Source organism: Mobula birostris, chromosome 5 (assembly GCF_030028105.1).
Source record: "Mobula birostris isolate sMobBir1 chromosome 5, sMobBir1.hap1, whole genome shotgun sequence".
Taxonomy (NCBI): Eukaryota; Metazoa; Chordata; class Chondrichthyes; order Myliobatiformes; family Myliobatidae; genus Mobula; species Mobula birostris.
Genome location: NC_092374.1, coordinates 207,553,002 through 207,579,760, shown reverse-complemented (window position 1 = coordinate 207,579,760; position 26,759 = coordinate 207,553,002). Strand labels below are relative to the sequence as shown.

The 26,759-nt window shown below is 50.5% G+C and overlaps 1 protein-coding gene across 1 annotated transcript in view; it reads right to left on the bottom strand.

The window, feature by feature from the left end:
* Positions 1-4,745: 4,745 nt before the first annotated feature.
* wdr46 (WD repeat domain 46) overlaps positions 4,746-26,759 on the bottom strand; it is a 69,106-nt gene continuing 47,092 nt past the window's right edge. The window contains exons 8-15 of the mRNA XM_072259578.1: positions 20,551-20,798; positions 19,506-19,605; positions 18,673-18,826; positions 16,685-16,832; positions 12,240-12,334; positions 11,599-11,694; positions 5,995-6,108; positions 4,746-5,027 (exon numbers count right to left, since the gene is read on the bottom strand). Coding sequence (XP_072115679.1) covers positions 4,917-5,027; positions 5,995-6,108; positions 11,599-11,694; positions 12,240-12,334; positions 16,685-16,832; positions 18,673-18,826; positions 19,506-19,605; positions 20,551-20,798 — 1,066 coding nt within the window. The 3' untranslated portion in view covers positions 4,746-4,916. The remainder of the gene's footprint in view (positions 5,028-5,994; positions 6,109-11,598; positions 11,695-12,239; positions 12,335-16,684; positions 16,833-18,672; positions 18,827-19,505; positions 19,606-20,550; positions 20,799-26,759) is intronic.

Below are 26,759 nucleotides of genomic sequence, written 5' to 3'. Positions count from 1 at the left end.
TATATCAGTAAGACCCGAGCTTCATTGAGCACCTTCGCTCCGTCCGCCAGAGAAAGCGGCATCTCCCAGTGGCCACACATGAACATTGATCTCTTGAACTTCTGGTAATTACACCCTCCTACTTAACTCCTGACCTGTTCACCACCATATGCTGGAGCTCCTTTCTTCCATAGTCTTCTACCCTCTCCTGTCAGATTCCCCCTTCTCCAGCCCTTTATCTCTTTCACCAATCAACTTCTCCACTCTTACTTCACGCCTCTCCATTTCGCAGTTTTACCTCTCACCTACCAGCTTGTACCACTTCCTCTCCTCCCCCACCTTCACAGTCAGACTCCTCCTCTTCCTTTCCGGTCCTGTCTGAAACGTTGACTGTACTCTTTTCTATAGGTGCTCCGGACCTGCTGAGTTCCTTCAGCATTTTGTGTGTTGCTTCGGATTTCCAGCACCTGCACTTTCTCATGTTAACTTTGGCTTGCTTTATCATGTGCCTACAAGTAGCCCGAAACCTCATCTTTAATAATGGACTCCAACATCTTCCGAACTACTGAAGTCAAGCTAACTGGCTTGTAATTTCCTTTCTGCTGCCTCTCTTCCCTTTTTGAAGAGTGGACTGATACTTGCAATTTTCCTGTCCTCCAGAACCATGCCAGAATCTAGTGATTCTTGAAAGATAGTTAGTAATGACTCCACGATCTTTTCCGCCACCTCTTTCAGAATTATGGTGTGTAGTCCATCTGGTCCAGGAGACTTATCCACCTTCAGACCTTTCAGTTTCCAAAGTACCATCTCCTTAATAATAGCAACAATCACATTTACTCTGTTACTCTCGAATTTCTGGCATGCTGCTAGTTTGTTACACAGTGAAGATGGACCGCCATTTCTTTGTTCTCCAGTACCTCCCCCCAATTACCTCTCCTGCTTCATTTTCCAGCAGTCCGCTATCCACTTTCGCCTCGCCTCACACTTCATACATCTGAGAAAGCTTTTGGTATCCTCTTTGATATGATTGGCAGGGCATCTTGGTCTTTTCTGTCCTTATAGCTATTTTAATTTCCTTGGTTTGTTTTTAAGAGCTTCCCAATCCTCTAACTACCCACTAAATTTTGCTCTACTGTATGCCACAAGACCATAAGACAGGAGCAGAATTAGGCCATTTCATCAAGGCCAGATCCCACTCAACCCCATATCTCTGATTTCTCACTATATCCTTTGCTGCCCCAACTGATCAGGAATCTATCAATTTTCGCTTTAAATATATCCACAGATCCACTAGTCTCTGGCTAAGAAAACTCCTCCTTTCCTCTGTTCTAAAAAGTCGTTGTCAATTTTGAGGCTGTGCCCTCCAGTTCTGGATACCCACCACAGGAAACATCCTCCCCATCTAGTCCTTTCAACATTTGGTAGAAATGAGATTCCCCCCTCATTCTTCTAAATTCCATTCAGTACAGACCCAAAGCTGCCAAATGTTCCTCATATGTTAACCCCTTCATTCACAGAATCATCCTCATGAACTTCCTCTGGACTCTATCCAATGTCAACACATCCTTCCTGAGTTAAGGGGCCCAAAACTATTGACAAGTGCGGCCTGACCAGTGTCTTATAAAGCCTCGATATTATCTCCTTGCTTTATATTCTACTCCCCTTGAAATGAATGTGAACACTGCATTTGCCGCCTTTACCAGACTCCACCTGTAAATTAACCCTCTGGGAGTCTTGCATGAGGACTCCCAAGTCCCTTTGCACCTCTGATGTTTGAATTTTCTCTCCATTTAGATAAGTCTACACTATTGTTCCTTTTAATTATCATGCATTTCCCAACACTATATTCCATCTGTCACTTCTTTTGCCAGCTCTTCCAATTTGTTTAGTAATCGCATCGTTTCCTCAGCATTACCTACCCCTCCACCTATCTTTGTATCATCTGTAAACTTTGCCGCTAAGCCATCAATTCCATTATCCAAATCACTGACAAACAATGTGAAAAGTAGCGGTCCCAATACTGACCCCTGAGGAACACCATTAGTCACTGGCAGCCAACCAGAAAAGATCCCTTTTATTCCCACTCACTGCCTGCCATTCCTCTATCCATGCCAACAACAGGAATTCTGCAGATGCTGGAAATTCAAGCAACACACATCAAAGTTGCTGGTGAACGCAGCAGGCCAGGCAGCATCACTAGGAAGAGGTAAAGTTGACGTTTCAGGCCGAGACCCTTCGTCAGGCCTAACTGAAGGAAGAGTTAGAAAAGAGATTTGGGAGGGGGATGGGGAGATCCAAAATGACAGGAGGGGGAGGGATGGAGCCAAGAGCTGGACAGGTGATTGGCAAAAGAGATATGAGAGGATCATGGGACAGGAGGCCCAGGAAGAAAGACAAGGGGGGGGGGGAACCCAGAGGATGGGCAAGGGGTATATTCAGAGGGACAGAGGGAGAAAAAGGAGAGTGAGAGAAAGAATGTGCGTATTTAAATAAATAACGGATGGGGTACGAGGGGGAGGTGGGGCAGTAGCGGAAGTTAGAGAAGTCAATGTTCGTGCCATCAGGTTGGAGGCTACCCAGACGGAATATACGGTGTTGTTCCTCCAACCTGAGTGTGGCTTCATCTTTACAGTAGAGGCCGTGGATGGACATGTCAGAATGGGAATGGGATGTGGAATTAAAATGTCTGGCCACTGGGAGATCTTGCTTTCTCTGGCGGACAGAGCGTGGGTGTTCAGCAAAGCGGTCTCCCAGTCTGCGTCGGGTCTCGCCAATATATAGAAGGCCACATCGGGAGCACTGGACGCAGCATATCACCCCAGTCGACTCACAGGTGAAGTGTTGCCTCACCTGGAAGGACTGTCTGGGGCCCTGAGTGGTGGTAAGGGAGGAAGTGTAAGGGCATGTATATAGCACTTGTTCCTCTTACAAGGATAGGTGCCAGGAGGGAGATCAGTGGGGAGGTCTCCGGGCGTTGACTTTATTAACTTTGCCTCCAACTTTCACCCTGCCCTCAAGTTTACCTGGTCCATTTCCGACACCTCCCTCCCCTTTCTAGATTTTTCTGTCTCTATCTCTGGAGACAGCTTATCTACTGATGTCTACTATAAGCCTACAGACTCTCACAGCTATCTGGACTATTCCTCTTCTCACCCTGTCTCTTGCAAAAATGCCATCCCCTTCTCGGAATTCCTCCGTCTCCACTGCATCTGCTCTCAGGATGAGGCTTTTCATTCCAGGATGAGGGAGATGTCTTCCCTTTTTAAAGAAAGGGGCTTCCCTTCCTCCACCACCAACTCTGCTCTCAAACGCATCTCCCCCATTTCAAGCACATCTGCTCTCACTCCATCCTCCCGCCACCCCACTAGAAATAGGGTTCCCCTTGTCCTCACCTACCACCCCACCAGCCTCCGGGTCCAACATATTATTCTCCGTAACTTCCGCCACCTCCAATGGGATCCCACCACTAAGCACATCTTTCCCTCCCCCCCCCCCACCTCTGCTTTCCGCAGGGATCGCTCCCTATGCAACTCCCTTGTCCATTCGTCCCCCCCATCCCTCCCCACTGATCTCCCTCCTGGCACTTATCCTTGTAAGCGGAACAAGTGCTACACATGCCCTTTCACTTCCTCCCTTACCACCATTCAGGGCCCCAGACAATCCTTCCAGGTGAGGCGACACTTCACCTGTGAGTCGACTGGGGTGATATACTGCATCCGGTGCTCCCGATGTGGTCTTCTATATGTTGGCGAGACCCGACGCAGACTGAGAGATCGTTTCGCTGAACCCCTACGTTCTGTCCGCCAGAGAAAGCAGGATCTCCCAGTGGCCACACATTTTAATTCCACATCCCATTCCCATTCTGACATGTCTATCCATGGCCTCCTCTACTGTAAAGATGAAGCCACACTCAGGTTGGAGGAACAACACCTTATATTCTGTCTGGGTAGCCTCCAACCTGATGGCATGAACATCGACTTCTCTAACTTCTGCTAATGCCCCACCTCCCCCCTTGTACCCCATCCATTATTTATTTAAATACACACATTCTTTCTCTCACTCTCCTTTTTCTCCCTCTGTCCCTCTGAATATATCCCTTGCCCATCCTCTGGGTTTCTCCCCCCTCCCCCTTGTCCTTCTCCCTGGGCCTCCTGTCCAGCTCTTGGCTCCATCCCTCCCCCTCCTGTCTTCTCCTATCATTTTGGATCTCCCCCTCCCTTTCCACTTTCAAATCCCTTACTAACTCTTCCTTCAGTTAGTCCTGACGAAGGGTCTCGGCCTGAAATGTCAACTGTACCTCTTCCTAGAGATGCTCCCTGGCCTGCTGTGTTCACCAGCAACTTTGATGTGTTGTTCCTCTATCCATGCCAGTATCTTTCCTGTAACGTCTTTGGATTTTCTTGCTAAGCAGACTTTTGCCCTCTCTTTTGCTTTTCTGTTGCCTTTGACTTCCCTTGTCAGCTGTGGTTGCCTCTCCTCCCTCATCCTGCACCTGTTAATTGCCCCAGAAACTCCCACCACTTCTATTCTGCCATCCTCCCTGCGTGTCTCCTTCCAATCAATGCTGGTCAGCTTCCCTCTCATGCCTCTACAACTCCCTTTACTCACTGTAATACTGATCGTGAGACCTCACCGTGCAATTTGAGGGGGAGAAGCTGTCTCCCAAAGGTTCCTTGACCTTAAGCTCCATTATCAAGTCTGGTTTATTAAACAACACTCAATCCAGAATGTCTCCTGTCACTGTTTGATAGAACAGACAACTAACATTCTTCACAGAAAAGTTTATTGCTGATAAACTCCACCACTCGTTCCCTACGGCGACCATGGGCTGACCCAGCACTTCGTACAGTCCATCAGCTGTATCCTGGGGCAATCCCACTCGTAGGGGGCCGTCGATGGATCCTCGCTCAGCTCCACCACCGGCTCTCCAAGGGGGGCTATTTCCGGAAGCGGTCCAGAGCTGTAGCCGGGTGAGACTCTCTCCGAGCGCTCACTTGTCGATCCCCCTGGGCCTTCAGTTTCTGCTCCACGCTCTCCCGGATCACTTCCTGGAGGAGGAGAGAGACGGTGAGGCTGGGGAACCCAGGAACTCAGCACTAGGCTCTGGCCGTCAGTGACACATGGGGGGGGGGGTCACTGCGTTCAATATCTGCCATCTATGTGAAGCTTCAATCTTGGGGTAGGGAGGTAGGCAGTAGAACTTGGGTTCAGTTACTCAGACAACTCTTGGTCAATCCTTTTCAGGAAGAATGTAAACTCTTTCGGGAGCGTGCAAAGGAGATTTACTGGAAAGCTGCCTGTATCAGAGATGTTTTTTTTATATGAGGAAAGGAGTGAGATGGGGCTTTTCTGTTTGGAACAAAGGAGGATGAGAGGTGTACAAGATATGAGGCACGGGTAGTTTTGTCCCCCCAGAGTGATGAGTGTGTAGAACACGCTGCCAGGGGTGGTGGTGGAGGCAGATACTTTAAAGAGATATGGACAAGAGAAATGGAGGGAAGGGTTAGATTGATCTCAAAGTTAAAAGGTCAGCAGAACATTGTGGGCCAAAGGGCCTGTGTTGTGCTGTAACGTGTCATGTTATACAACCTCACCTGGTGGCAGGTGAGGGGTAGGCGCAGTAGGTAAATGGATGTTGGACAGGACAGGGAGAAGGGAAGAGTGGCCACTAGCAGCAGGATTGTGCTCCTGAGACCGACTTCACAAGGTGGGAGGAAGTCAGAGTGAGGGAGATGAGAGACGGGCTGCATCGGCGATAGCTTGAGACTGTTCGGCCCTTTGAGCCTGCTGCCCCAGTGGCACTGGGTCTGGTCCCACCCTGCCCCAGGAGTGATCCCTCTTCCGCCCCCAAACAGGAGACTGTATCCCCACCCTGCCCCTCTCAGACCAACTGTATCTGCCCATCATCTCGCCCTCACCCATGCAGACCCTGGACCACAATTATTTTCCTGCCCTTCACCCCACCCTTCCCTGCACCCCCTCCCAACCCGCTGCTGTTCTGCCCCACAGTCTCACCCGCTGCTGGCTCTGGGCCACCAGTTTCTTCCTTCGCTCCACATGGCCGCTGGAACTGCGGCCCTTCGCTCTCCTGCGTGGTTCAAACTTCACTTTCTCCATCGGGTCGAAGCCCTGTAGACACAGCAGGGTTAGAGAGAGAGGGGAGGACAGGGAGTGGCAGTGTATTGGGATGCTATCACAGCTCAGAATGCCGGGCTTCGGGACAGGACAGAGCGGGAGCTGTCAGTGGGGACTGGTGCGTGGAGGAAGAGCCAGAAACATCATGGAGGGTTCCACCCACACTGCTCGTGGACTGTACGTCCCACTCATCCTGTATTCTGCCATCATATTTGCCCTACCAAAATGAATCACCTCACACTTATCTGGGTTGACTCCATCTGCCATTTCTCAGCCCAGTTTTGCATCCTATCAATGTCCTGCTGTAACCCCTGACAGCCCTCCACACTATCCACAACACCCCCAACCTTTGTGCCATCAGCAAGCTTACTAACCCATCCCTCCACTTCCTCATCCAGGTCATTTATAAAAATCACGAACAGTAGGGGTCCCAGAACAGATCCCCGAGGCACTCCACTGGGTCACCGACCTCCATGCAGAATATGACCCGTCTACAACCACTCTTTGCCTTCTGTGAGCAAGCCAGTTCTGGATCCACAAAGCAATGTCCCCGTGGATCCCATGCCTCCTTACTTTCTCAATAAGCCTTGCATGGGGGTACCTTATCAAATGCCTTGCTGAAATCCATATACACTACATCCACTGCTCTACCTTCATCAATGTATTTAGTCACATCCTCAAAAAATTCAATCAGGCTCGTAAGGCATGACCTGCCTTTGACAAAGCGATGCTGACTATTCCTAATCATATTATGCCTCTCCAAATGTTCATAAATCCTGCCTCTCAGGATTTTCTCCATCAACTTACCAACCACTGAAGTAAGACTCACTGGTCTATAATATCCTGGGCTATCTCTACTCCCTTTCTTGAATAAGGGAACATTATCCACAACCCTCCAATTCTCCGGAACCTCTCCCGTCCCCATTGATGATGCAAAGATCATCGCCAGAGGCTCAGCAATCTCCTCCCTCGCCTCCCACAGTAGCGGGGGTACATCTCGCCCGGTCCCGGTGACTTAACCAACTTGATGCTTTACAAAAGCTCCAGCACATCCTCTTTCTTAATATCTACATGCTCAAGCTTTTCAGTCCGCTGCAAGTCATCCCTACAATTGCCAAGATCCTTTTCCGTAGTAAATACAGAAGCAAAGTATTCATTAAGTACCTCTGTTATCTCTTCCAGTTCCATACACACTTTTCCACTGTCACACTTGATTGGTCCTATTCTCTCACGTTTCATCCTCTTGCTCTTCACATACTTGTAGAATGCCTTGGGGTTTTCCTTAATCCTACTCACCAAGGCCTTCTCATGGCCCCTTCTGGCGCTCCTAATTTCATTCTTAAGCTCTTTCCTGCTAGCCTTATAATCTTCTAGATCTCTATCATTACCTAGGTTTTGAACCTATTGTAAGCTTTTTTTTCTTCTTGACTAGATCTATAGCAGCCTTTGTACACCACGGTTCCTGTAACCTACCGTCCTCATTGGAACATATCTACGCAGAATGCCACGCAAATATCCCCTGAACATTTGCCACATTTCTGCCGTACATTTCTCTGAGAACATCTGTTTCCAATTTATGCTTCCAAGTTCCTGCCTGATAGCTTCATATTTGCCCGTACTCCAATTAAACACTTTCCTGACTTGTCTGTTCCAATCTCTCTCCAATGCTATGGTAAAGGAGATAGAATTGTGATCACTATCTCCAAAATGCTCTCCCACTGAGAGATCTGACACCTGACCAGGTTCATTTCCCATTACCAGATCAAGTACAGCCTCTCCTCTTGTAGGCTTATCTACATATTGTGTCAAGGAACCTTCCTGAACACACCTAACAAACTCCACCCCATCTAAACCTCTCGAATCAATATTTGGGAAATTAAAATCTCCCACCACGACAACCCTGTTATTATTACACCTTTCCAGAATCTGCTCCTCAATGTCCCTGTTACTATTGGGTGGTCTATAAAAAACACCCAGTAGAGTTATTGACCCCTTCCTGTCTCTAACTTCCACCCACAGAGACTCCGTAGACAATCCCTCCATGACTTCCTCCTTTTCTGCAGCCGTGACAGTATCTCTGATCAACATTGCCACACCCCCACCTCTTTTGCCTCCCTCCCTGTCCTTTCTGAAACATCTAAAGCCTGGCAGATGAAGTAACCATTCCTGTCCCTGAGCCATCCAAGTCTCTGTAACGGCCACAACATCATAGCTCCAAGTACTGATCCACGCTCTAAGCTCATCTGCTTTGTTCATGATACTCCTTGCGTTAAAACACACATCTCAAACCATCGGTCTGAGCAAGTCCCTTCTCTATCACCTGTCCATCCTCCCTCTCACACTGTCTCCAAGCTTTCTCCATTTGTGAGCCAACCACCTCTTCAGTTTGGTTCCCAACCCCTAGCAATCCTAGTTTAAACTTTCCCCAACAGCCTTAGCAAACCTCCCTGCCAGGATATTGGTCCCCCTGGGATTCAAATGCAACCCATCCTTTTTGTACAGGTGACTCCTGCCCCAGAAGAGTTCACAATGATCCAGAAATCTGAATCCCTGCCCCCTGCTCCAATCCCTCAGTCACACATTTATCCTCCACCTCATTCTATTCCTATATTCACTGTCACATGGCACAGGCGGTAATCCCGAGATTACCTTTGTGGTCCTGCTTCTCAACTTCCTTCCCAACTCCCTGTAGTCTGCTTTCAGGACCTCCTCCCTTTTCCTGCCTATGTTGTTGGTACTAATATGTACCACGACCTCTGGCTGTTCATCTTCCCACTTCAGGATATCGTGGACGCGATCAGAAACATCCTAGACCCTGGTACCTGGGAGGCAAACTACCATCCGTGCTTCTTTCCTGCGTCCACAGAATCACCTGTCTGACCCCCTAACTATAGAGTCCCCTATCACTACTGCCTTCCTCTTCCTTTTCCTACCCTTTTGAGCTGCGTCTGATTGTAGTTAAAATGGCCTTTGTTTGTTCTTTATGCTGGATGTTGGAGTCCTGGGAGACCCAGCGTCTCTTCGGGAACTACATCAGCGAGGTGCATCCAGCTGCAGTACGGGAGAGTGAGGAGATCATCGATCAGAGTTACAGGGAAGCAGTCACCCTGAAGTTGCAGGAGACGGGCAGCTGGGTGACCACCAGGAATGGGAAGGTAAACAGGCAGTTAGCGTAGAGCACCCCTGTGACCATTCCTCTCAGTAAAGCCAATGCTGTTGTGGGGAATGACTTCCCAGTGGAATGCCATGGCACTGGGCATTCACCTGTGGTGCAGAAGGAAAGGAGGGAGAAGAGCAGAGCGGTAGTGATAGGGGACTCCAGTCGTCAGGGGAACAGACAGGAGATTCTGTGGACGTGAACGGGACACCTGGATGGTTTGTTGCCTCCAAGGTGCCAGTGTCAGGGACGTCTCAGATCACACCCACAGCATTTTTGAGGGGCAGCAGCCAGATGTCTTGGTACATATCGGTACCAGTGACATAGGAAGATAAAGCAATGACATGCTGAAGAGAGAATTCAGAGAGCGAGGTAGAAAGCTGAGAAGCAGGAACTCCCAGGGAGTAATTTCTGGGTTGCTGCCTGTGCCTCGTACCTGTGAGGATAGAAACAGGATGATTTGGCAGATAACTGTGTGGCTGAGAAGCTGGTGCAGGGGGCAGGGCTTCGGGTTCTTGGATCATTGGGATCTCTTCTGGGGCAGGTATGACCAAGTGATGGGTTGCAGCTGAACCTGAGGGGAACCAATATTCTCACGGGCAGATTTCTTAGACCTATTGGGGAGGGTTTACACTAATTTGACAGGGTAGTGGGAACGGGAGTGAAGGGATTCAGGATAGGACGGATAGTTAAAAGAAAGCAAACGATAAAGTAGTGATGGGTGGGTTGGAGGGTGAACCCCGCGAGGGGTGGGGAGGGGGTGAGGAGGGGGAGACATTGCAGGTGGGATTGGAATGGTGAACCCCGTGAGGGGTGGGGAGGGGGAGACACTGCAGGTGTGGTTGGAATGGTGAACCCCGCGAGGGGTGGGGTGGGGAGGGGGAGACACTGCAGGTGTGGTTGGAATGGTGAACCCCGCGAGGGGTGGGGTGGGGAGGGGGAGACACTGCAGGTGTGGTTGGAATGGTGAACCCCGCGAGGGGTGGGGTGGGGAGGGGGAGACACTGCAGGTGTGGTTGGAATGGTGAACCCCGCGAGGGGTGGGGGAGACACTGCAGGTGTGGTTGGAATGGTGAACCCCGCGAGGGGTGGGGTGGGGAGGGGGAGACACTGCAGGTGTGGTTGGAATGGTGAACCCCGCGAGGGGTGGGGAGGGGGAGACACTGCAGGTGTGGTTGGAATGGTGAACCCCGCGAGGGGTGGGGAGGGGGAGACACTGCAGGAGTGGTTGGAATGGTGAACCCCGCGAGGGGTGGGGTGGGGGAGACACTGCAGGTGTGGTTGGAATGGTGAACCCCGCGAGGGGTGGGGTGGGGAGGGGGAGACACTGCAGGTGTGGTTGGAATGGTGAACCCCGCGAGGGGTGGGGTGGGGAGGGGGAGACACTGCAGGAGTGGTTGGAATGGTGAACCCCGCGAGGGGTGGGGTGGGGGAGACACTGCAGGTGTGGTTGGAATGGTGAACCCCACGAGGGGTGGGGAGGGGGAGACACTGCAGGTGTGGTTGGAATGGTGAACCCTGCGAGGGGTGGGGAGGGGGAGACACTGCAGGTGTGGTTGGAATGGGGAACCCCGCGAGGGGTGGGGTGGGGAGGGGGAGACACTGCAGGTGTGGTTGGAATGGTGAACCCCGCGAGGGGTGGGGAGGGGGAGACACTGCAGGTGTGGTTGGAATGGTGAACCCCGCGAGGGGTGGGGTGGGGGAGACACTGCAGGAGTGGTTGGAATGGTGAACCCCGCGAGGGGTGGGGTGGGGGAGACACTGCAGGTGTGGTTGGAATGGTGAACCCCGCGAGGGGTGGGGAGGGGGAGACACTGCAGGAGTGGTTGGAATGATGAACCCCGCGAGGGGTGGGGTGGGGAGGGGGAGACACTGCAGGTGTGGTTGGAATGGTGAACCCCGCGAGGGGTGGGGTGGGGGAGACACTGCAGGAGTGGTTGGAATGGTGAACCCCGCGAGGGGTGGGGTGGGGAGGGGGAGACACTGCAGGTGTGGTTGGAATGGTGAACCCCGCGAGGGGTGGGGTGGGGAGGGGGAGACACTGCAGGTGTGGTTGGAATGGTGAACCCCGCGAGGGGTGGGGTGGGGAGGGGGAGACACTGCAGGTGTGGTTGGAATGGTGAACCCCGCGAGGGGTGGGGAGGGGGAGAGGGAGACACTGCAGGAGTGGTTGGAATGATGAACCCCGCGAGGGGTGGGGTGGGGGAGACACTGCAGGTGTGGTTGGAATGGTGAACCCCGCGAGGGGTGGGGTGGGGAGGGGGAGACACTGCAGGAGTGGTTGGAATGGTGAACCCCGCCAGGCTGAGTGGATGTCAGACACTCACCAGCCGCTCCACCCGGTCCTGGTGTTTCTGCTCCATGGAGACTGCATCGACCTGCCCCAGTTTCGTGGGGTCGAGGGTGATTAGTTCCGGTTGGATCTGTGGGCAACAACGAGAAGGGGTAAGGTCATGTCCCAGTACCTGTGGGGGGGGGGGGGGGGAGGCTCTGGCCTCCTACACCTCCCTCTTCACCCCCTTTCCACTCCCACCTGCCACGCTTTGCTCTCCCTTGCCCTGCCTTCCCGACTACCCCACCCTCCCTCTCCATCCCCGTTACACCCCCACAACAAACACACCCCTGCTCCCTGCATTTTCCCATCCCACCCCCCCTTCTCCACAGCTGCTGTACCACCTCCCCTGTGCTCTCAGGGTGGGGCATTGCCCTCCCCCACCCCCATACTGCAGCTACCTTCTCGAGCATGGCCCACCCCTCCCTCTCCTTCTTCCTGACTGCGAACAAGACACTTTATTGTCACCGAACAATTGACACTGGAACGTACAATCATCACAGCGATATTTGATTCTGTGATGATTCATCTCCCACTCCACCCTTCCTTCTCCGTAATGCTGTCAGAGTGAGGGGGGGGGGGAGAACCACTGACCCATGTGGCCACCCCACCCTCAGTGACGGGAACAGGTCCTACCTTCTCAAGCAGGGCCTTCACCTCCCACTCCTGTCGCTGCTTCTTGCTCTGGTAGGGGTTACACTCCAGCCCGTCGAAGTTCGCCTCCCCGGCACCTGTGGACATTGGAGAGAGGGGCTCACCTCTCTGTGGGTACGAAGTAAATCCCAAACCCAACGCGTCTTCGGCACCTCCCCTCCCCCAGACCCCTCTGTCCCACACCATTCTCTCTGCTCTTCTCTTGTTCACCTATTGCACAGTCCAGCGCTGCGCCACCGAGATGCACACAGACACACACACGCACACAAAGAGAATACACGACAAGTTTGATAGGTACTGGATGGAGGGCTATGGTCCAGGTTTCTCTCTCTCACACACAGACAAACACAAAGAGGAAGCCTTTTAGGACCGAGATTCAGAAAAAAACTGTGGAATTCTCTGCCACAGGAAACAGTTGAGGCCAGTTCATTGGCTATATTTAAGAGGGAGTTAGATATGGCCCTTGTGGCTAAAGGGATCAGGGGGTATGGAGGGAAGGCAGGTACAGGGTTCTGAGTTGGATGATCAGCCATGATCATACTGAATGGCAGTGCAGGCTCGAAGGGCCGAATGGCCTACTCCTGCACCTATTTTCTATGTTTCTAAGACAAGTTTGCATAGGTACTGGATGGAGGGCTATGGTCCAGGCCTCTCTCTCTCACACACACAGAGAAACACAAAGATAACACAAGACAAGTTTGGATAGGTACGAGATGGCGGCCTATGGTCCGTGCGCTGATCGATGAGACCAGGCACAATAACTGATCAGCATGGCCTAGACGGGCTGCAGAGACTGTCTCACACAGGCACCTAGAGCAGATATTGCAGCATAAGCCGTTCCTACGACCCAATGGCTGATCAAACGCAGGTCTCACCTCACCCCCCCACCACTCTGTACCGTTCTCTACAGCCCCCAACATCTTCCAAATGTCTTTCACGTCCATAAACGCCTCAAAGCTGCCATGCGAGTTGACAGAGAGGTTAAGAAGGTTTTTAGTGTGTTGGCTTTCATTCGTCAGGGGAATGAACTCACAGCCGTGAGGTAATGTTGTAGTCGAGTGCCGTCGAGTCGCTGTCAACGCATGGTGACAATGTGTAGATAAACCTACAAGGGGAGAGGCTGTACTTGATCTGGTATTGGGAAATGAACCTGGTCAGGTGTCAGGTCTCTCAGTGACAGAGCATTCTGGAGATAGTGATCACAATTCTATCTCCTTTACCATAGCATTGGAGAGAAATAAGAACAGACAAGTTAGGAAAACGTTTAATTAGAGTAAGGGGCAATATGAAGCTATCAGGCAGGAACTTGGAAGCATAAATTGGGAGCAGATGTTCTCAGGAAAATGTACGGCAGAAATGTGGCAAATGTTCATGTGATATTTGTGTGGGGGTCTGCATAGGTATGTTCCAATGAGACAGGGAAAGGATGGTAGGGTACAGGAATCGTGGTGTATAAAGGCTGTTGAAAATCTAGTTAAGAAGAAAAAAAGCTTATGAAAGGTTCAAAAAACTAGATAATGAGAGCGATCTAGAAAATTATAAGGCTAGCAGGAAGGAGCTTAAGATTGAAATTAGGAGAGCCAGAAGGGGCCATGAGAAGACCTTGGCAAGCAGGATTAAGGAAAACACACAAGGCATTCTACAAGTATGTGAAGGGCAAGAGGATAAGACATGAAAGAATAGGACCTATCAAGTGTGACAGTGGGAAAGTGTGTTTGGAACCGGAGAAGGTAGCGGAGGTACTTAATGAATACTTTGCTTCAGTATTCACTACGAAAAAGGACCCTGGCAATTGTAGGGATGACTTACAGCAGACTGAAAAGCTTAAGCATACAACACATTAAGAGGATGTGCTGGAGCTTTTGGAAAGCATCAAGTTGGATAAGTCACTGGGACCGGATGAGATGTACCCCAGGCTACTGTGGGAGGCGAGGGAAGAGATTGCTGAGCCTCTGGCGATGATCTTTGCATCATCAATGGGAACGGGAGAGGTTCCGGAGGATTGAAGTGTTGAGGAAGTTGTTCCCTTATTCAAGAAAGGGAATAGAGATAGCCCAGGAAATTATAGACCAGCGAGTCTTACTTCAGTGGTTGGTAAGTTGATGGAGAAGATCCTGAGAGGCAGGATTTATGAACATTTGGGGAGGCATAATGTGATTAGGAATAGTCAGCACAACTTTGTGAAAGGCAGGTCATGTCTTACGAGCCTGACTGAATTTTTTGAGGATGTGACTAAACATATTGATGGATGTGACTAAACACATTGATGAATGTAGTGTATATGGATTTCCGCAAGGATTTGATAAGGTACTCCATGGAAGGCTTATTGAGAATGTAAGGAGGCATGGGATTCAAGAGGACCTTGCTTTGTGGATCCAGAACTGGCTTGCTCACAGGAAGCCAAGAGTGGTTGTAGACAGGTCATATTCTGCATGGAGGTCAATGACCAGTGGTGTGTCTCAGGGATCTGTATTGGGACCCCTGCTCTTCATGATTTTTATAGATGACCTACATGAGGAAGTGGAGGGATGGGTTAGTAAATTTGCTAATGACACAAAGGTTGGGAGTGTTGTGGATAGTGTGGAGGGCTCTCAGAGGTTACAGCGGGACATCGATAGGATGCAAAACTGGGCTGAGAAGAGGCAGATGGAGTTCAACCCAGATAAGTGTGAGATGGTTCACTTTGTTAGGTCAAATATGATGGCAGCATATAGTATTAATGGTAAGACTCTTGGCAATGTGGAGGATCAAAGGGATCTTGGGGTCCGAGTCCATAGGACACTTAAAGCCACTGCGCAGGTTGACTCTGTGGTTAAGAAGGTTATACGGTGTATTGGCCTTCATCAATCGTGGGATTGAGTTTAGGAGCCGAGAGGTAATATTGCAGCTATATAGGACCCTGGTCAGACCCCACTTGGAGCTCAGTTCTGGTCGCCTCACTACAGGAAGGATGTAGAAACCATAGAAAGGGTACAGAGGAGATTTACAAGGATGTTGCCTGGATTGGGGAGCATGCCTTATGAAAACAGGTTGATGATGTCGGCCTTTTCTCCTTGGAGCGATGGAGGATGAGAGGTGACCTGATAGAGGTGTATAAGATGATGAGAGGCATTGATCGTGTGGATAGTCAGAGGCTTTTTCCCAGGGCTGAAATGGCTAACATGAGAGGGCATAGTTTGAAGGTGCTTGGAAGTAGGTACAGAGATGTCAGGGGTAAGTTTTTCCACACAGAGAAACTCCTGGATAGGTACATGGAGCTTAGAAAAAAAGAGGGCTATGGGTAACCCCAGGTAATAACTAAAGTAAGTACATGTTCGTCAAAGCATTTTGAGCCGAAGGGCCTGTATTGAGCTGTAGGTTTTCTGTGTTTCTCTGGGTAGTGGAATTGTCCATAGGGGTTTTGTGGCAAGGTACAGAAGTAGGCTGCCAGGCCTTTCTTCCTGCTGCTGCCCAGGTTGGGACCCGGCCGGATTTGAACTCTGGACCATCCACTGCAAAGGCCAGTGCAGCACTGGCCATGAGATGATGAGGCATCAGTATAAAACCCTTGCTGGACCACACTTGATCAGTTTGTTATAGGAAGGGTGTGGAAGCTTCAGAGAGGGTGCAGAGAGTTCCAAGGATGCTGCCTGGATTTGAGAGCATGTCTCATGAGGTTAGCCTGTACTGCATCAAGGTCATCTTCATGGAGTGATGGGGGTCTTCCATCTTTAAGGATATGCCCTCATCTCAATGCTAGCAGAGGCTGAAGACCCACACTCAATGATTCAGGAACAGCTTCTTCCCCTCTGCCATCACATTTCTGAATGGACAATGCATTCATGAACACTACCTTATTACTTTTTTCTCTTTTTGCATACTTATTGAATTCATTCTTCTGTATATTTACTGCAAATTAGTTTTTTAATAATGTATTGCAATGTACTACTACCTCATGACAACAAATTTCACAAGACATGCCAGTGATATTAAAGATGATTCTGATTTTCTCTTTGGAGCGAAAGAGGGTGAGAGGTGACTGACGGGTGTAGGACTGGCAGACACAGAACAGACAGCCAGTACTCTCAACCCAGGGCTGAAATGGCCAGTAACAGGGGGCACAGTTTTAAGGTGATTGTGAGAAAGTATTAGGGGATGTCAGAGGGAGCTCTTGTGGTGGGTGTGCGAAGCGGCCTGCCTGGTAGCAGAGGTAGATACATTAGGGACATTTTAAAAAACTTTTAGATATGCACAGGGATGGATAAGTGGAGGGGTCCGTGGGAGAATCCCGTTGGAAGTAACTGAGGTGCTGGATGTGAAGGCTTCCCGTTCCTCAGTGCTCTGTGTGTGCCTCCCCCCTCACCCCACCCCAGCAACGCTGAAAGACCGAGACAGCCGCCCCCACCCTGCATGTCACCCAGTGCAGCCCCAGGGTGGACACTACTCACCTGGTACCAACATACTGGTGAAACCGCGCCCGTGGCCCACGCCCAGCACATCCTCGTAGGGGCAGAACTGCAGTCCATGCACGGCCTGCCGGAGGCAGTGGCTCAGGTAGGGACTCCTCACCGTCACCTTCTGGATGTCTTTGTAAACCTGCGGGCGACAGCGGCTGTGAACCACCCTGTCTTCCGAGAGACACAGACCAGGCCCTTCGAGCCACTTCCACCAGTGACGTTACTGCATCCCCCCATGTTCTAACCCTCACCCACACACTGGGCTGCAACGTACAGTTAACCCACCGCACTCTCTGCTTATCTTAGACTGTTTGGACTCGATACAGTGTGGAACAAGCTCGTCCGACCCTTCGAGCTGTATGCCCAGCAACCCCTGATAATCCCCGGTTTAACCCGAGTCTATCACAGGACAATTTACACTGACCAACTAACCGGTACACCTTTGGACTGAGAGAGGAAACACACACGATCACAGGAACGATCGTACATACGGCACTGGGATAGAACCCCAAACTCCAACGGCTCGAGCTGTAATAGTGCGCCACTGACCACTGTTTTCTACTTGGGGGCAGTTGGGTGGGAGGGGGGAAGAGAGGGCTGAGGCGTGGCACGTGGGGGCAGGAAGAAGAGATAAAGGAGCAGGATCTTTGCTTCTGTGCAGACGGTGTGTGCGGTCTCGCACTCTGAGTAAAGAGGAGACTGCCGTGGCACTGAGCAGGGGAAAGGCCACGCAGTGACTCTGACAAGCTGCCCCTCTGGGACCTGGGGAATCCCAGCATAGCGGAGCATAGGGAAGGAGGAAGGGAACAGTGATCGTTTGTGGAACTGCATGTCTTTGGACTGTGGGAGAAAACCAGAGCACCCAAAGGAACCCACATGATCGTGGGAAGAACGTACAGCCTCCTTTGGAATTGAACTCTGAACAACACTGCCCAGAGCTGTGGTAGCATCACCGTGGTGCCCCTGTGTGCGGGATTCGTGGATAAGGTGCAGGGACACAGTCTTCTCCCCCATGCAGTGGCGTCTAAACAAATGGAGACAGTTCACCGGGAACCATTGTAATGTTACAGTTAGTGTAATCTTTTACAAAGCCGCTGGTCTCGGTTCAAATCCCCTGTCTACAATGTGTGTGTGTTATCCCGGTGACCGTGTGTATTACAGAGTCACTGGTCTGGTTCAATCCCCCGTCTATAATGTGTGTGTGTTATCCCTGTGTTTTACAGAGCCACTGGTCTCGGTTCAATCCCCCGTCTATAATGTGTGTGTGTTATCCCAGTGACCGTGTGTATTACAGTCACTGGTCTCGGTTCAATCCCCTGTCTACAATGTGTGTGTGTTATCCCTGTGACCCTGTGTTTTACAAAGCCGCTGGTCTCGGTTCAATCCCCTGTCTACAATGTGTGTGTGTGTTATCCCGGCGACCATGTGTTTTCCCTGCCGGTGCTCCGGTTTCCTGCCACACGGGTTAGCTAATTGCAGACAACGATGGTACGTTGGCACCAGAAGTGTGGTGACACTTGCGGGCTGCTCCCAGAACATCCTCAAACTGTGCAAACAAAACATCTCACAGTGCGTTATGAGGTACGCGTGACAAAGAACTTGGGTCGTACCTCTGGGCAGCCCTCATGTTGAGTGGTGCAGGAGGAGGGGGTCAGTGCTGGAGGGACACAGTGAGACGTCTGCTGAAACCCACCCTGGCTGCCACACCGTCGGGGTGCCCGCAGACAAAGCAGGGAGGGGAACTCCACACAGGACCAGCTCAACAGCACTAAGTCCTGGTACACCAGGGATGCGTCGACATGGTGGGAGCGAGCACACGGGGAGGCACGGGGAGCCCCTATGGTAGGAGAGGGGATCTCCGGACCCCACCGGGACCGGAACCATTTTCAACAGCAGAACGCCAGGGGTGCGTCGACATTGAGAGGTAGGCTGACGGAGACGGACTTGTTCCCTTCCCTCCCTGTCCAGTGGTAACTCACGTGCACGGTGTTGCCGCAGGCAAGGCCCAGCAGGCCGCGCTGACTGAAGGCAAGGTGGCTGGCGCCCGTCGGCAGCAGGTACGAGTGAAGGGGTCGGTAGGTGCGGAGGTCAAAGATGTTAAGCTTCTGGTCCAGCCCCGAAGTGGCCATGTACCTGATGTACAGCAAGGGGAAGGGGGTCAGCAAACGCCCAGAATAACATCCAGACACCAGTGCGATCTCTCGTGCCAGGTTTACCAACCAGCGTAATTTCCCAAGTAACATCCCACACCCACTGCAGTGTTGGGTCGAGTGCCCAGTGTAAAACCCTGTGGAGCCTACAGTGCCCAGTGCCATGCAATGTCCAGTTTGATACCCAGTGGCCACACCTATCCTGGTGCCCAAAGAGGACCATGTACCCAGTGTAATCGCTGGTGCCTACACCCAGTTCTGAGACCGATCTAGCCTGGCAGCCACATGCCCGATAACAAGGGCCTCACTGCAGACCAAGCAGCCCTGCCCCGCCTTCAACGCCCATTACTGACTTAGCGGTACAGTGCCGAACAGGGCCTTCGACCCACACACCATCGACCGCATTTAAACTTGACCTAATCACTGCACAATTTACAAGGAACAATTAACCTACACACTGGCATCGGACTGTGGGAGGAATCCCGAGAAAACCCATGCACCCCGTGGGGAAGACGTACAGGCTTGAAGTGGACTCTGAACTGTGACGCGCCAGGCTGTAACAGGCCTGCGGTAACCCGTACACTGCCAGAGTGCCCGTTAACTGCCCCCCTGCCTCACGCTCTCCTCACCGCTGCCAGGCACCCAGTGCCACATCTGCTTACGTGCCAGTCTTGTCGACGGCGATGGCTCGCACGCCACCTCGGTGGCACAGCACCTTCACCAGGGGCTCCTTCACACTCGGGCTCCACAACGTCACCGTACCTGTAGGAGACGACGATACAGTCAGAGTCGGAACACAGCAGGCAGGAGGGTCCCGGGCCGGCTCACCGCCACTTTCTACGGCACGCATGTCGGAATTCCCCCTCCTGCACACCGTTACATCTGTTCCCTCAGCCAGCCCCGAACCCCCCTTGAGGTCACCCCTGTCGCAGCGACACACAAAATGCTGGAGGAACTCAGCAGGCCGGGCAGGGGGAATAAACAGTCGACGTTTGGGGACGAGACCCTTCTTCGGGAAAGGGGGAAGAAGCCAGAATAAGGTGGCGGAGGGAGGGAGAGCAGTAGAAACCAGAAGGCGGTGGGGGCGGGGGATAAGTGGGAGGCTGGGAGGTGAGAGGTGGAAAAGGTGAAGGGCTGAAGGAAGAACCTGAGAGGATAGGACAGTGGACCATGGGAGAAAGGGAAACGGGTGGGGCGAGGGGAGCCAGATGGGACTGGAAAGTGTTGGATGGGTAGAAGTTGATGTTCAAGGCATCAGGTCAGACACTCCCCCTGAGCTTGGCTTCATTGTGGCAGCAGAGGTGGGCCCGGACGGGAATGGGAAGCTGAATTGAAACGGTTGGGAGATCCTCTGTTTCGTGGTGGAACGGAGTGAAGGTGTTCGACAAAGTAGTCCCGCCAGCCTTTGTACACAAATCTCAACAGCTGCCTCATCGTCCCTCCAGTACCAACATGAGGATACAGGAGCCAGGCGTTACACTAACCGTCTGCCTCAGCACTGGACCCCGCCACTCCAATCCTCAGTATTCCTGATCTGGCAGGAGCTCCTTGCTGCTGTTGTACTATTATCAATATTCCCGTTATTCACTGCAACGGTGGCTTTGTGAGTCTTTCCCATCACCCACCAGTCCAGGGCTGTGTGAGGGACGGAGAGCGATAGAGGGGGTGGAGGTCTCACCCTACTGTAGCACCGAGGCTGGTCCTTACCCTGCGGGTGCCCCAGATGGATGATAGCGTTGTGAGGGTTCTGAGCCATGACATCCAACCGTCCGGCCTTGGTGCAGGTAGCCGCCACTTCCTTCCCCACCGAAATGTCCAAGTACTGCAGGAACCCCCGGGCACTCTGCACGCGGGGAGAGACACCGACATGGAGCACACACAGAGGGCAGACACAGGTGGGAGATAAGTGGAGAAGGGACATACGGCAAGGAATGTGGTTAACATGGACACAGAACACGTGGAGACACAGACAGATGAGGTAGAAAGCACGTCAGAGCATTGCCCATGAGGAATTACAGGCAACCAAACAGTGACCCATCAACCCTCCCCATCGTCCCTCCATCTCTGACACCCGACGATAACCTGACTATAAAGCACATGGAGGGGCGGGAGAGGGGAAGGGTCCTCTGCATGCACCAATCGCACCCTCCTGCCCACCCCTCTGGCTCCCTGCGTGGGGGTGCAAGGACTGCAGCATCCATGGGTGCTCGAGGGAATGGACATACAGGAGTGTTTGAGTTGGGTTCTCTGTTTCAGGGAGGGCATCACCCATGGGTGCTCTAGGGCAGGGGTCCCAACCTTTTTTGCACTGCGGACCGGTTTAATATTGACAATATTCTTGTGGACCGGCCGACCGGGGGTGGGGGATGTTCAAGTAGGGTTAAACTCATCTCAACATGTCTTTTACAGTTAGGGTTGCCAACTTTCTCACTCCCAAATATGGGACAAAAGTAGCAGTCAAACCCCAGGACATTTTACCCCAGGAAAGACTACCATGACCATGAGGCCTTGCGCGGGCTCCTGTGTGCGCATGTGCGTACGTGCCGATTTTTTCCCCACAAATCGGTTTTGTCTTCATCTTCCTGACTATACTGTACATACATATAGTAAAAGCAGGAATGATATGATAAATACACAGCCCATATAAAATAGAAATAATGTTAGTGTTACTTTCAGTTTTATGTGTTATTTGGTATGATTTGGTAGGTTATTTTTTGGGTCTGGGAAAACTCAAAAAATTTTTCCCATATAAATTAATGGTAATTGCTTCTTCTCTTTACACCATTTCAACACGAAAGGTTTCATAGGAATGCTTTACCTTAGCGGGGGAAATACTGGACATGGGCGGTCCCGTATGGGACAAACCAATTTAGCCTAATATACGGGATGTCCCAGCAATATGGGACAGCTGGCAACCCTATGTTCAAGTTCAACAGTGCGTGACAGGGAATGGGGAAAGGGTGGTTGGGGACCGCTGCTCTAGGGGACTGGACTGTACTGGCCCATAGACAGCACCTTGCCGAATTAACCAAAATCCTTTCATCCTGCACGCGCCTAATCTCGCTCCATTTCCTGCACTCTCCTGTGTCTAACAGTCCCTGACCTGCCTTCACCATCACCCCAGGCACCCACAGCTCGCTGAATGGAAAAACTCCTTTAAACCTTATTCTCCCCCACCGCCTCAAATGCCCTCTAGTATTTCAGGGGCACTTAACTGTGAGGAAAATGGACATTGTGTCAGCAGAAGGGATTAGTTTAGTTGCCCATTTGATAACTAATTTAATTGTTCTGATACTGTTCTTTGTTCTTGGACATCCAGACTTCTTGCCAGGGTGGAAGTGCCTAATACAAGGGGGCATAATTTTAAGGTGATTGGAGGAGAGAATATTAGAGAGTGGAGCGTGTGTGGAACACGCTGCCAAGGGTGGAGGTAGAGGCAGATACATTGCCATAAACAAGAGATTCTGTCATGCTGGGGTTTCAGAGCAACCCACACAAAATGTCGCAGGAACTCAGCAGGTCAGGCAGAGTCTCTGGAAGCGAATAAACAGTTAACGTTTTGAGCTGAGACCTTCACGAGGTTAGGTGAAGGTTCTTGGCCCGGAATGCTGGCTGTGTCGTTCCCCCCACTGCTGGGGAAGGTTTAAACTAATCTGGCAGGGGGTGGGACCTGGAGTGAAGGGACTCAGGATCAGACAGATGGTGAAAAAGCAAAGATAGTGTGCAGTCAGACTGTCAGGAAGGGCAGAAGATGATAGGACATAATTGCAGCCAACAGGGTGAGTATCAGTGCATTAGGGATGCAGAATCAAAAAGGGTAGCAAATGCAGCTCTCAGTGATTTATATCTCAATGCACAGAGTATAAGAAATAAGGTGGATGATCTTGTCGCACTTATACAGATTGTCAGGTATGATGTTGTGGCCATCACTGAATCGTGGCTGAAGGATGGTTGTAGTTGGGAGCTGAATGTCCAAGGTTACACGTTGTACCAGAGGGATAGGAAGGAAGGTAGGCAGAGGGGGTGGTGTGGCTCTACTGGTAAAGAATGGCATCAAATTAGTAGAAAGATGTGACATAGGATTGAAAGGTGTTAAATCCTTGGGGGTTGGGTTAAGAAACTGCAAAGGGCAAAAGGGCCCTGATGGCAGTTATATACAGTAGCTGGGAGGTGGACCACAGGTTACAACAGGAAATAGAAAAGACGAGTCAAAAGGGCAATGTTATGGTAGTCATGGGAGATTTCAACATACAGGTCGATTGGGAAAATGAGGTTGGAAATGGATCCCAAGAGACTGAGTTTCTTGAATGCCTACAAGATTTTTAGAGCAGTTTGTCTTGAACCTACTAGAAGATCAGCTATACTGGATTGAGCGTTATGTAATGAACCTGACGCGATTAGGGAGCTTAAGGTAAAAGAACACTTAGGAGGCAGTGATCACAATATGATTGTGTTCAACTTGAAATTTCACAGGCAGAAAGTGAAGTCTGATGTAGCAGTATTCAATGGAGTAAAGGAAATTACACTGGAATGAGAGAGGAGTTGGCTAAAGTAAATTGGAAGGAGCTGCTGGCAGGAATGTCAGCAGAGCAGCAATGGCATGCGTTTCTCAGAAAAGTGAGGAAGGTGCAGGACATATGTATTCCAGAAATGAACAAATATTCAAGTGGTAAAACAGTACAGCTGCAGCTGACAAGGAATGTCAAAGCTAATGTAAAAGCAAAAAAGAGGGTAGACAACAAAGCAAAAATTAGTGGGAAGACAGAGGTTTGGGAAGCTTTCAAAACCCTACAGAGAGCAACTAAAAGAATCATCAGGAGGGAGAAGATGAAACATGAAAATAAGCTAGCAAACAATATCAAAGTGGATCGTACAAGCTTTTTCAAATTTGTAAAAAAATAAGAGAGGCGAGGGTGGATATAGGACCACTAGAAAATGAGGCCAGAGAAACAATAACGAGGGACAAGGAGATGGCAGGTGAACTAAATGAGTATTTTGCATCAGTCTTCATTGTGGAGGACACTAACAGTGTGCCAGATGTTGAAGAGTGTGAGAGAGGTGAAGTGAGTGCAGCGAAAGTGCCCAAAAAGCTGAAAGACGTAAAAGTACACAAGTCACCTGGACCAGAGGAACTGCACCCTAGTGAGGTGATGGAGTACTTGGTGACACAGGACAAGATGGTACGAAGTCAGCATGGTTTCCTTCAGTGGAAGTCCTGTCTGATGAACTGTTGGAATTCTTTGAGGAGATTACATATAGGATAAAGAGGATGCAATACATGTTGTATATTTGGACTTTCAGAAAGCCAATGACTAGCTGCCACACAAGTTAAGAGCCTGTAGTGTTACAGGAAAGCTACTAATATGGTTAGAATATTGAATGATTGTTAGGAAGCAACCTTTTCTGGTTGGCGGCCAGTGACTAGTGGTGTTCCACAGGGGTTAGTGTTGGGACCACTTCTTCTTGTGCTGTGTATAAAAGATTTAGGTGATGGAATCGATGGCCTTGTTGCCAAGTTTGCAGATGATACGAAGATTGGTGGAGGGGCAGGTAGTGTTGAGGAAACAGGTAGGCTGCAGAAAGACTTAAGATTAGGAGAATGAGCAAAAGAGTGGCAAATGAAATACAATGTTGAAAAATGCATGGTCATGCCCTTCAGTAGATGAAATAAATGTGCAGACTGTTTTCTATATTGCTATATTTACGCTCTATTCTTGGTTGATGCGGCTGTAATGAAACCCAATTTCCCTCGGGATCAATAAAGTATATCTATCTATTTTCTAAATAGGGAGAAAATCCAAAACTCTTGAGGTGCAAAGATACTTGGGTGTCCTTGTGCAGAATACCCTAAAGGTTAACTTGCAGGTAGAGTCAGTGGTGAGGAAGGCAAATGCAATGTTAGCATTGGTTTCAAGAGGTCGAGAATACAAGAGCAGGGATGTGATGCTGAGGCTTCACCTTGAGTATTGTGAACAGTTTTGGGCCCCTCATCTAAATGACGTGCTGGCATTGGAGAGGGTCTAGAGGAGATTCACGAGGATGATTCCAGGAATGAAAGGGTTACCATACAAGGAATGTTTGATGGCTCTGGGTCTGGAATTTAGAAGGATGAGGGGGGATCTCATTGAAACCCTTTCGAATGCTGAAAGCAGTAGACGGAGTAGATGTGGAAAGGATATATCCCATGGTGAGGGAGTCAAGGACAAGAGGGCACAGCCTCAGGGTAGAGGGGCGCCCTTTCAAAACAGAGATGTGAAGGAATTTCTTTAGCTAAAGGGTGGTGAATTTGTGGAATTCATTGCCATGGACGGCTGTGGAGGCCAAATCGTTTGGGTGTATTTAAAGCAGAGGTTGATAGGTTCCTGATTAGTCAGGGCGTGAAAGGTTACGGGAGAAGGCAGGAGAATGGGATTGAGAGGATTAATAAATCAGCCACGATGGAATGGCAGTGCAGACGTGATTGGCCGAGTGGCCTAATTCTTCTCCTATGTCTGCTGATCTGCACAGGTCTCTCAATGGCTTGCTGCTTCTGCGGGCTGGAAGGGACAATTTACAATGTGTACACAGAGCGTGCAAGGCTGCAGCCCCTCTTCACACATCTGATGGGGCTGCTCCTTGCCTCACCCTGTTCTACTTGGTCACCAGTAAGGACAGGAGGAACAGAGAAACGTGACGTGTTGCATCTCAGTAGGAAAAAAGCAAGGAGGGAGTCCTTAATAGTGTCGTGGAGCAGAGGGATTTTGGGATCCACGTTCACAGATCCTTGAAGTGGCCACACAGATTGATAGAGTGGTTAAGGCGGCTTATGGAATGCTTGCTTTTATTAGTCAAGGCACTGAGTTCTAAGGTCAGGAGGTTGTGTGCAACTTTTATAAAACTCTGGTGAGGCCACGTCTGGACAGTTCTGGTTGGCCCAGAGCAGATGTTGAGGCTTTGGAGAGGGTGCAGAAGAGGTTTATCAGGATGCTGCCCGTTCAGAGGGCACGTGCTATCACGAGAGGCTGGATAAACTTTAGGTGCTCTCTCTGATAGAGATTTACAAGATTATGAGAGGCATAGGTAGAGCTGACAGGCAGCATCTGTTTCTCAGGGATGAAATGTACAATACCCGAGAGCATGCACTGAAGGTGAGACGAGACAGGTTCAAGGAGAAGTGAGGATAAGGTTTTTTTTTCCCTCAACAGTCATGGATGCCTGGTATGGTGGCAAGTGGAACACCATGTCCGAAACTGAATGGTCATGAACTTTGGTAGACGAAATAAAAGTGCACAGGGAGTTGGGAGTCCTTCTGCAGGATTCTCCAAAGGTTAATTTGCAGCTGAGTCTGTGGTGAGGAAGGCAAATGCAATGTTAATATTTATTTTGAGAAGACTAGAAAATAAAAGCAAAGGTGTAATGTTGAGGCTTTATAAAGCACTGATGTGGCCTCACTTTAGGTACTGTGAACAGTTCTGGGCCCCTTACCTCAATAGAGTGGACGTGGAGAGGATGTTTCCTGTGGTGGGGGAGTCTAGGACCAGAGAACACAGCCTCAGGGCAGAACGAAGATGAGGAGGAATTTCTTCAGCTTGTAAGTGGTAAATCTGGAATTCATTGCTGCAGGTGGCTGTGGAGGCCAAGTCATTGGGTATATTTAAGGCAGAGGTTGGTAGATTGTTGATTAGTTAGGGAAATGTAGGGTAACGAGGAGCAGGCAGGAGATTAGGGCTGAGAGATGAAATGAATCAGCCATGATGAAATTATGCAGCAGACTCAATGGACCAAATGGCCGAATTCTGCTGCTATAAGACCATGAGATAGTTAACCGGCTCCTGGGGCTAGTAAATATAGTTATTTGTGGTGCTGGAGACGGGCAGAGAGGGTGCCACCCAGGCTGATAATGCAGAGAGAACACGCAGGTATACGGGAGGTGTTGT